At 43.2% G+C, this 11,755-nt stretch overlaps 1 protein-coding gene across 2 annotated transcripts in view; it reads left to right on the top strand.

Annotated features, from left to right (window-relative positions):
* Window positions 1-1,254: 1,254 nt before the first annotated feature.
* nup93 (nucleoporin 93) overlaps window positions 1,255-11,755 on the top strand; it is a 168,334-nt gene continuing 157,833 nt past the window's right edge. The window contains exon 1 of one of the 2 annotated variants that reach the window (XM_072279474.1): window positions 1,255-1,600. In XM_072279474.1, the coding sequence (XP_072135575.1) occupies window positions 1,485-1,600 (116 nt within the window). In that variant the 5' untranslated portion in view covers window positions 1,255-1,484. Of the gene's footprint in view, window positions 1,601-5,440; window positions 5,539-11,755 lie in introns of those variants that run through there. The other variant, XM_072279475.1, reaches the window with a different exon arrangement.

Genomic DNA, 11,755 nt, shown 5'->3' with positions numbered 1-11,755 from the left:
ATGCTTCCTATTGAAGCTACATACAAAATATCACACCGTCCTTTCCTTCCGATGCCAACATGTGTGGGTTGGTATCCACAGCCTTTAGGAATGCAAGTGAAGTCCACGATACATTTATTTGGCATTTCCCGTGCTAACATGGAAGACAATTAATACTTATAATAGCAACACACATCAAAGTCGCTGGTGAACGCAGCAGGCCAGGCAGCATCTCTAGGAAGAGGTACAGTCGACGTTTCAGGCCGAGACCCTTCATCAGGACTAACTGAAGGAAGAGTTAGTAAGAGATTTGTAAGTGGGAGGGGGAGGGATATAGATAATACTGTCTTCGAAACTACAGCATCAGGTCAAACTACGGCGCCAGAAGCATCTGGTATTCACACCTTTTTAGGAAGCGCATTGTTGTGGACTCAATCCACAGTACTTTGTCAAATAGAAGTCTGGTGACCAAAGTCATTTAACTGTAAACAAATCATCTACCCAAAAAAACTCACTCTAACACGCACGACACGGAGAACTTTGAAGTGGATCGGCTCCGGCAGAAGACCACGGAGATACACGCAGCGTATGTTTGATTTGTTAGAGGAGGCACCAAATAAAGTGAGTGGCCTTTGTTCACTACGTAAGCTTCATGCGAGCAAGGAATTTCATTGCACCCCGGGTGTATTTGACAATATACTGACCATCTATTTTTACCTCAGTTCCAGTGCTGTATCTTTTTGGGTTCTTCTCAACTGGTTTCCAAAGCTGAGTATGGCTGCCACTCATTTAAGCATGGAACTTCAAGTAAACATAACCTTTATTTCTGGCAAATAAATTACACATATGTGACGCAAACAATGCAACAGGATTTAATAACGATATAACGCCTTCAAATAACAGATCTCATGCCGTACTTTTACTGAATGTTCGGCTGCTTACTGAATATCTTTAATTTCACTGAGCAATAATCGCGTTCTAGACCCGAGTGTCCCGGGACAAAGGCTAATATCTATCCTGTCCATGCGCCTCAATATAAACCTTGTCCACAATTTTAAAATTACAAGAATGAACAGTTCAATGCCTTTTAATACTTTACATTCGCAGTCAATGTTTTCTGTACTGTTCTATTACCGTACATCAATAGCATTTCTGCCCCTCGTGTGGGCGGTTCATCACCCAACCAATCAATAGGTACATTTAATATCAGAGAAGTATGGTCAATCCTTTTCATACTGTTCTAACACTGCTGCCACTCAAGGCTTTTATACTAAATACTGTACTGCAGTAATTGAGGGGAGAAGAATCCTACGCTGTGGTCCTTCCTAATCGAACCCTTGCGGTGGCTGCAGCAAGCTCCTGTGCGCCCCTCACTCCGTAACCCTGGCAGCCTGGAATGTGCCAGTCGGCAGCAAACTTCCACGGACATCTCGATGAGCTGCTAGACCAAGTTTCGGGCCGACCACAGAGCGTCTTTCACCGAGTTGATCTGCCAGCAGCACCCGATGTTCGTCCCCGGGCACAGCCCGCGGATCGGAGTCCTCAGTCACGGGACGAAACGCGACACAAGCCCTTCCATCCTCCTCCCCGCCTGCTTCGCAAACCCACAGCGTGCGAGGAGGTGAGCCCACCCTGTTTTCTACTTGTGCGTTAACTGAACGCAAGTGGCCTCCGCGCGTTGTGAGCATTTATACTAGTGCGTCGGCGTGTCTTGCGTCGCTCGGCATTCGCGCATGCGCACTCACTTGCTTGCGCAAGGCTTCATGGTCATGGTAGTCTCAGGGTAACAAGACGCGAGCGTCTTTTTTCGTGCGAAATGTGTCCTCCATAATTTCGGAGGTCTGTAAATCTTTATGGCAGCATTGCGGCCAGAGTCCCCTCCCTGCCCTTCAGTCGCCCAATGGGAAGCTATTGCAGCGCAGGCTGACAGGCCATGCTACCAAGCCGACCAGTCACAGTTGTTGCAGTCTGCGTTGCCGCGACGCGCGGTTACATTTTGGGAGAGGTGCGCGTCGCAGAAACACAGGCTGTCGTGTAGGGGGCGGCGACGCGGACGCAGAAGTATAAATCAGCCTTGTTTGTTCCCGCCCCACGCGTACACGTCGGTCTCAGCCGCAACTTCCCGCGAGTTCGAACCCCTGCAGACTCACCCCGCCCACCTCTTACTCTGCTTCTGGAGGAGGGCTGCTGCTTCTTCCATTTCCGGTAATTTAGACGCATCTAGGCGTATTACTGCCCTCCGCAGGGTGTATAATTATTTATAATTCTGCTTGCAAATGTTGTATGTGCTCATTAAATAGCAATTATGTGCTCATTAAATAGCAAGGATTGTTTTCCTTCTCAAATTTTGTCATGTGGTTTCCAAATAATTGCATTGCCTCAAATTACAATAATTTCATTTGAATTATTTGTAAAAGTAAAAGTTTCTTGCTTGAGGATATTCATTATCGCATGCTTAACATTTAAAATTGTTGTTTTCTAAGTCTATCTGCTATTTCCAAGTTTTCCTTTTCTTGAATCAAAACCTGTAGTTGTTTATCGAGATCTGAAAATTCTTCCTCAGTTGATTCCATGTTTTCATTTTATAATCCGAATGCAAATAATTCACTTTGCAACAAATTCCTTTTTCCTTTTGTAACTTTAGAATAAGTTCCACCATTTTTAATCTGTTTTCCACGTCACTGAATTTTTGACATCAAGCATCTTTTTCAGAAACCGTCTCCTTTAAATGCAGTACCGTTTCATCCAATCTCTTTCCAACTCACAGTTGTTCTTATTGTCACGGACTCCGTGACGGGGATAAAGAACCAGCAGAGATCGAAAACACTTTGGAGTCCGGTATTGCTATAAACTAATAATATTTATTAGTAACTACGCAACACAGTAATATAAATGTAAATAAATCAAACAGGTTAGCAATGATTATATATAAAAGAAAGTGTGGAATATATATGTATGAAAAACCAAGCTTCTTTAAGTCTAGGGGTAAAAGATACAGTCTTACGAAGTTGAGTAAAGTTCAGTTCAGTTCGTGATATTTAGTTGAGTAGTGATGGAGGGAGAGAGGGGGGGAGAGAGAGGGGGGGAGAGAGAGGGGGGGAGAGAGAGGGGGGGAGAGAGAGAGGGGGGAGAGAGAGAGGGGGGAGAGGGGGGGAGAGAGAGAGAGGGGGAGAGAGGGGGAGAGAGGGGGAGAGAGGGGGAGAGGGGGGAGGGAGGGGGGAGAGAGAGAAGAAAAGTCTTCAGGTGAGCTGATGCCGTCGACCTTCTCGTCGTCCTCCGAAATCCTTTACAAGTCACCGACTGTGACTTTAACCAGGGGACCGGTCTTCTGTGGTGGAGCTATCACCCAGGCGAGGGTGGACACATAGACAACTCCCCAACAGTTAACCCGTTCTTCACCGATGGAATAGCAATTTGGATCGATCCTCCAAAACCCACTTTCTCTGCGGGCACAACAATGCTCATTCAAAGTCCAGATCATGTGTCCTGAGGTCTGTATCAACTGACCTCCTATTTATTTCACCAGGCTGAGCATCACCTGTCACTCAAAGAGTCCCTCCCTCCTTTGTCTGTAAAGGAGTGCACAAGCAGGCAATCTGTCCTTGAAAGTAACATCAATAATCTGCCTTTGGTCACCATAGCAACCTTCGAGCTGCTCGGTGCTGTCCTCCACCTCCAAACTCAGCGGAAATCCAAAGTTACTTCCAATGCCTTAAAGTGACAGTCCAACTGTTAATCTTCGCGTCTCTCTCTCTCTCTCTCCCTCCCACCCTCCCTCCCTCTCTCTCCCCCCCCCCAAAAAGCAACATATCGGCGGTAAATAACTCTGTCTCTCTCTCTCTCCTTTCCAAACCAACCATCAATGATAAATGTCTCTCTCCAAAAGTTAATAGGGGCACTCCTGGATCCCCTCACATTATTGAGTACTTCTATTTGTTGATGCAGTTCTGCACATCTACCCTGGGTTTCAACCATGTTTCTTGTAACATAAAATCTGAGGATTTTCCTTAAATTCTGATACGTATTTTGTAAATTTTTGATCATTTGCGATGACTCCTTTCATTCCCTTGTTATATATACAGCCATTAATTTCCCACCTCTCCTGCCTGTGAACTGTTTGATTCTCCATTCAGCTTATCTTTGACTGTTTCCCACCTAAGCCCTGTAAAACCAAGATATTTTTCTGCAGACTTGACTGTAATTTTAATTTTTTCGGTTCTTTTGTCTGTTTGCACTGAACAGTTAATTGCATCTACCATAAACAGTACGAAATCCTACTTACTCATAATTAGTGTGTCCTTATTTATCATATTACAACCCTCACAGTTCACTGGTTTATTATTCCCTGTATTTGTTTGCTTGATAGCCTTTTTTCCAGCAACTGCTTTCACTGCCTCTACATAACTGATCCCTTGAGTTACTTTTACATGTTGTATCTCAGCTTCTTTCTTGCTAATAATGCACCCTTGATAAGCTGCACTGTGTTCTTCACCACAATTGCAGCATTTCAGCCTAGCTCCCACCTCACATTTCCCATATTCATGTTCTCCAGCGCATCTTCCACAGCTTTGTTTCCCTCTGCAGACCGCTGGAATATGCCCGAATTTCTGACATTTAAAGCGTCTTAAAGGTGGTGGTATATATATTCTGACCTCATAACTCATATGCCCCAAATAAACTTTAGTTTGCAATCTTTCTTCATCAAAGTTGATCATAACCGATGAACTATCACACTTTTTCCTGTTTCTTGTAACTTTCAAACGTTTGGCCTCAATAATTTTTGCTCCTTTTATGTTCTGTTTAATCTCATCCATAGTAACTTTTGTTGGTATACCCGAAATAACTCCTCTAGTCCACTTTCTATTGTTGAATATTGAGCATTGTACTTTTTTGCTGTCTTATTTTTTTTAATCTTATCACTTTACCTTGTTGAGCACTGCCCCGACAAATCACTAATAGCGATCCTTTTCGTAAAATCTTTGCTTTTTTGACTTCACACCTATAAGTTTGCTGATTATCTTCGTCAAATGAATCGGGTTCCATTCACCAAAAGACGCTCCGTCTTCACTTAGTACTTTAATCTCAGCTTCTTTCCGTTGTTTTGCTATCCTATTTTGTCTGTCCCCTGACTCCTTAGAGTTTGACATCTCATACGTCGGTTTCCTTTCCTCACTCTCTTCATACCATTCCTCTATCTCAAACTCACTTTCACTACCCGTCAATCTGTTCATCCTGCAGGACATTTTCTTCATCAGCTCAGCAACTGCAGCCTCCGTGCTCTTTTCCAACTCCACCAGCCAACTCAAATTTCCAACTCCACACTCTCAGCCCCAGTTCCAACTTTCCACAGGGTCCGGACCCGTCCCTCAGTGTTAACAATGCTTGACTCTACTTCCGGAGGCGGGCTCAGCGAGGGAGCGCGCTGGCTGCCGGGAGTTCCAGCCGCCCAATCGGAGCTGGCGACGGCGCCTCGCCGTCCACTGAGAGGGCAGCGCGCAGTGGCTGCTGGATCTGCGCGGGGTTCTGCTGCTTGCGATAGAGGAGTCGCCTGGTGCCGAGGTAACCAGAGTTGTCGTGTTGCTGGTGGGGCTGGGACGTGCTGGTGGTGGGGGAGCGTCGGGGCCGGGTGTGCTGGTGGTGGGGGAGTGTCGGGGCCGGGTGTGCTGGTGGTGGGGGAGTGTCGGGGTCTGGCCGTGCTGGTGGTGGGGAGTGTCGGGGCCGGGTGTGTTGGTGCTGAGGGGTGTCGGGGCCGGGTGTGCTGTGGTGGGGGAGTGTTGGGGCCGGGTGTGCTGGTGGTGGGGGAGTGTCGGGGCCAGGTGTGCTGGTGGTGGGGGAGTGTCGGGGTCTGGCCGTGCTGGTGGTGGGGAAGTGTCGGGGTCCGGCGTGGAAGGGGAGAACTGTCGCTGGTACGCTCGCTAGCTGCGTCGTCTTTAAAGGATATTGGGTGCATGGAAAAGCAGACTTAAAGATTATAACGAAACGAGAGAATATTTAGAGCAACACACAAAATGCTGGTGAACGCAGCAGGCCAGGCAGCATCTATAGGAAGAGGTACAGTCGACGTCCTGACGAAGGGTCTCGGCCCGAAACGTCGACTGTACTTCTTCCTATAGATGCTACCTGGCCTGCTGCGTTCCACCAGCATTTTGAGTGTGTTGCCTGAATTTCCAGCATGTGCAGATTTCCTCGTGTTTAAATATTTAAAGCCATGTTTTAGTACAGAAGGATCTCTTAGCAATATTAAAAACGGAGTGAGTAAAAATAAAAAAATATTTCCATTAAGTGTTGGAATAGTTCATGTATGGAATAGCTGATGGATGTGGCTTTCCATTTGTCCAGAATATACGATAACATGATGCATCTCAAGTGTGCCTAAAATTCACCGTTTCCTGTTGGTATTTGCTACCTAGTGCAGTGTTTCTCAACAACAAGGAGGATAGTGGTAATGATTGGCAAATGCATGATCAGATGATTGCTGAAATTGGTGTATTATTGTCACGTGCTGAGAGAAAGTGAAAAGCTTGTCTTTCAAGCTACACATAAAAAATGCTGGAGAACTCAACTGGCCAGGTAGTATCCAGGAAAAGAGTACAGTGGATGTTTTGACCTGAAACATCGTCTGTAAGTCCTGCCAAAGGGTTTCAGCCCGAAACTCGACTGTTTACTCTTTATCTAGATGCTGCCTGGCCTGCTGAGTTCCTCCAGCATGTTATGTGTGTTGCTTGGATTTCCAGCATCTGCAGATTTTCTCTATTTAATCTGGTTTTGCATTCTGCTCATGCAGATCAAGTCATTACGCAGTGCATTGAGATGCAAGATGAAGTAATAACAATGCAGAATAAAGTGTAACAACTACAGAGAATGTGTAGTGCAGGTAAATAAAGTGCAAGGTCATAAGATTGTGAGTTAGAGTCCATTGTATTTTACTGGGGAACAAGTTCATAGTCTTGTACCTGGGGTAGAAGCTGTCCTTGAGACCGTAGGTATGAGCTTTTAGATTTTTGCATCTTCTGCCCAGTGAAAAGAGAATGTCCATGGAGGAATGGGTCTTTACTGAGATATGCTTTACCGAAGCAGCAAGAAGTATGGAGTTCTTACAGGAGAGGAGAGGCTCGTCTCCATCATGTGCTGAACTACGTGCACAGCTCTCTCTCTTTAGAAATCGTAGAAAACCTACAGCACAATATAGGCCTTTCGGCCCATAATGTTGTGCCGAATATCTACTTACTTTAGAAATTACCTAGTGTTACCCATAGGCCTCTATTTTTCTAAGCTCCATGTACCTATCCAGGAGTCTCTTAAAAGATCCTATTGTGTCCACCAAAGGTATTTGGACTTGAAACATCTGCAACCCTCCAATCCTCCAGAACCTCTTTGCATTAGTGATGCAAAGATCACTGCCAGAGGCTCAGCAATTTCTTCCCTTACCTCCCACAGTAGCCTGGGGTACGTCTCATCCGGTCCCAGGGAACTTATCCAACTTGATGCTTTCCAAAAGCTCCAGCACATCATTTTTCTTGATGTCTATATGCTCAAGCTTTTCAGTCTGCTGTAAGTCATCCCTACAATTGTAAAGATCCTTTTCCGTAGGGAATACTGAAGCAAAGTATTCATTAAGTACCTCTGCAATCTCCTCCGGTTCCGTACAGACTTTTCCACTGTCACACTTGATTGGCCCTATTCTCTCATGTCTTATCCTCTTGCTCTTCACACACTTGTAGAATGCCTTGGGGTTTTCTTTAATCCTGCTCGCTGAGGGCTTCTCATGGTCCCTGCTGGCTCTCATAATTTCATTCTTAAACTCCTTCCTGGTAGCTTTATAGTCTCCTAGATCTCTATCATTACCTAGATTTTTTTAACCTTTCGTAAGCTTTTCTTGACAAGATTTTCAACAGCCTATGTACATCATGGTTCCTGTACCCTAACATCCTTTCCCTGTCTCATTGGAGATTTCTATTATTACACCTTTCCAGAATCTGTCTTCCGATCTGCTCTTTGATGTCCCTGTTACTATTGTATGATCTATAAAAACAACCAGTAGAGTTATTGACCCCATTCTGTTTCTAGCTTCCACCCACAGAGATTTAGTAGACAATCCCTCCATGACATCCTCCTTTTCTGCAGCCGTGACACTATCTCTGATCAGCAGTGCCACGCCCCCACCTCTTATGCCTCCTTCCTGAAACACCTAAAGCCTGGCACTCGATGTAACTATTCCTGCCCCTGAGCCATCCAAATCTCTGTAATGGCCACAACATCATTGCTCCAAGTACTGATCTATGCTCTAAGCTCATCCACTTTGCTCATGTTGCTTGCCGTCACGTACAGAGCAGTTGCCATTCGAAGTTGTAACGCATCCAGACAGAATGCATTCTGTGGTGTGTTGATAACAATTGATAAGCATCATGCCAAATTTCTTTAGCCTCTTGAGCAAGTAGAGACTTCGAACTTTCTTGGCTATGTTATCTACATAGATAAAGCGGGGCAGACTATTGGTGAACTTGAAACTCTCAACTTCAACACCACTGATGTGGACAACTGCTCTCCCCTTTCTGAAGTCAATGAGCAACTCTTGTTTTGTTGACATTGAAGGAAAGGTAGTTGTCCTGAAGCTCTCTACCCCCTTCCTGTCTCCTGTCATTGCTATTTGAGATGTGGCCCACTATGGTGGCATCATCTGCAGACTTGCTCTGGTGGTGAGTGTTGGGCCAGAGAGGTGGCATTTTTCAGTTGTAGGCAGATTTCAGTGGTCTGTGGTTGTCTGGACATCTGGAGTTGACGTGTGCTATGACGGCTTTCTTGAAGCACTTCATGATGGTAAATGTTAGAGCCACTGCGTGGTGGACATTAAGGCATGTTACACACACAACGCTGAAGGAACTCAGCAGGCCAGTCAGCCTCCATTAAAAAGTGTATAGTCAATGTTTTGCTCCGAGACCTTTCATTTTGTTTGTCATTAAGCCACGTTATCTTGTTTTTCCTAGGTACTGGGATGATAGTGGTCATCTTAGAGCAGAAGGGAATGACAGTATGAAGAAGGGAGAGGTTAAAAATATCAGCTTCTGTTTGTGTGTGCAGCCTGGTGCTCTGATATACGATAGTGTGAATGGCAGGTGGTTTGGTAGGCAGGCATATATGGTTGGATAGTAATGGTTGAGGATGTCTGGGCCCTTGGTGGCTCAGAAGATGGCGTGTTAGGGTGTTGAAGAATCCTGCAGAATTATCCTCTGATAAAAAGAATGTGAGAAACTATTTGCAAAGCTGTTGAATGAGTGAGTGGCTAGGAACTATACCAGTGTATGGTTAGGAGCTGGCTCCAATAACAGATGGCATCCATAATGGAGCGTGAGGGGTCTGAGAATGAGACTTTTTTCACGGAATGACAAAGGCTCCGTTGTATGTCAAGAGAGGCAAACCAAAATTCATTGCAGAATATACCCTGCAGTATCACCAGTAATGTGTAGAATTTCAATGGCAGGCAATATGGAAACATGGAATCGATGATATGATAAGTACAAGTCGGTGAATTGGAATATTAAAAGCTTAAAGGTGCGTGGTAGATTTTTTAATATAAAGACTTAATTTATGATAAAATTTCCATATTTTTTCTGAAGCTAAGTTAATCGATACTTGATTAACAGCTATACAGGCCAACGATAAAAAATGTTTTTTGTTTTGAAGCTCCTATCAGAACACATTAATTGTGGAAGGTAACAGGCCAGGAATGTCAACTGCTGAGTTCCTCACAGTGTCTATGTTCAGTATCTTAAAAGTTTCAATAAAATAACTGCCTCTTTACCTATACTGTAATAAGTATAGGCTTTGTTCAACAGTTCTTCAAATCTTAATCCCTGTAATCAAGCCCTTGAATCTTTCCTATGTTGCTTCTAATACAAGTGCATCTTTTCTTAAATATCAATGCCAGAACTATGCATAGATTTCTAGCTGAGATTTCACCTATGCCCTGTAAATTTATATCAAATTTTTTCTGATTTTTGTGCTCAGTACCTCTTACAATAAAGGTCATTAATGCAATACCTGTGAAGTATGAGGAGAATAAAAATATGTGGGTGCAGTGTGACCAAAAATAGGTCATCAATTGTTGCATCACAGTGTCAGTGATTCAGTTTGATCCTGCCTGAGATGTTGTTCTCCCTGGGACCCTTGGATCCTTTAGTTTGTCGAGCTCCATGCTGGTAAGTTAACCGGTTCCTATAAATTGCTATTGGTTGTAGGTTGTGGCAGAAGAACAGGGCAGTAAATGGGTATGTGAGAGAAATTAGGTTACTGGAGATTTACTTACCACTCTTAAAATACAATGTTAAGAAATAGTTTAATCTAAAACATTCCAGAATCTCTTCCTAATTGTCATATATTAGGTCAGTCTTTGTACTGCATTTTATATCACTGATAACATTTTCCCTGGGATTTAACTGTTCCATAGTCCTGATATTTTTATTTGACAGATTTGCCCATTTACTTCCCTTTGTTAAAATGCAATGTTAAGAATTACCTTAGTCTATTTGTACCTTAAAACAGTTACCTACAATGTTCTTACTACAATGCACAGAGAATGTCGAACCATAAACTCAATATTTGGTATCACCCATTAAAATCCATAGTGGAAAAACACTTGGTATCTTCTCAAATTCAGTGCAAGGTTTGTAGTTCACACAGTACTAGAGGAACTCAGCAGTTCAGGCAGCATCTGTGGAAAAGATCAAATAGTCAATGTTTCTGTCTGAGGTGCCCCCTCCCTCTCCCCCCCACCCCCACCAACAAATCTGGACTGGAGGTTTGTAACTGAGATTTCTCTAAGCCATGTGCAGTTAGCCCATATTCTCTGCAGGTTTATGAATTTCTTTTACCATCAGTTTTGATGAAAGTTTCATAAATTTGGTCAGTACTGCCTTTTGTAATTTACTGTGAATTGTTGGGTGCAAATGAACAATGCACCAAATTATACAACAAGCTCTTGTGTAATGTGCAGGTTGGTCCACATTATATTAAAATTGGCAGCTGGTTTTGATCATTTGTTTTGTAATGGAAGTATCAGAAATTTCAGTTGTAATGAATATTAGTGGATAATTAAATGATAGAAACATGTGAATTTGAGAAAACACAGTCATAAAAATTATGTCAGTTAGGAACAAAGTAGCTAAGTGCAGGTGTTGCCCTTTCAGCCTACACGACCATTTAATAAGATCTTACCTGATCAAATTGTAGCTTCAATTCTGCAACCTTTAACTTCTGTTTATCAAAAAAAAATCAGTCTTAAAATCTCCAAAAAAACTGTTTCTATGGTTCTTTTGAGAAAGAGTTCTAAAGAATCATGGTCCTCTGAGAGAAAAATATCAGGTATCTCTCATTTTTATACCCCTCCCACAAGAGGAAACAGTTTTTCCATTTCCTTCCTGTCTTCTCGTATATTATTTGTCTTAATCACATTGGTTCTCACTCTTCTAAATTACAGCAGATGTCATCTTAGCTTATCCAATCTTTTCCTCATTACCCTATCTGGTCTTTATGGGTATCAGTCTGGTATGCTTTCCATGAACTGTTACCATTACATTTGTATCGTAAAGTAAGGAGATAAGTATTGTACCTAAAATCCCAGATAGCCTGTATAACGTTAGACCTCTTTTGTATTCCATTCCTATAGAAATAAACAACTGTATTTTGTTAACCTTCCTATTTATTTGGTGTATCTCTGAATCATACATAAGAGAACACAGATCCCTGTACATCTGAGTTTTATAATTTATCAATTTATAAT

Source organism: Mobula birostris, chromosome 15, assembly GCF_030028105.1.
Source record: "Mobula birostris isolate sMobBir1 chromosome 15, sMobBir1.hap1, whole genome shotgun sequence".
Classification (NCBI taxonomy): Eukaryota; Metazoa; Chordata; class Chondrichthyes; order Myliobatiformes; family Myliobatidae; genus Mobula; species Mobula birostris.
Note: the sequence above shows the minus strand (reverse complement) of the source record. Positions and strands in the feature narration are given on the sequence as shown.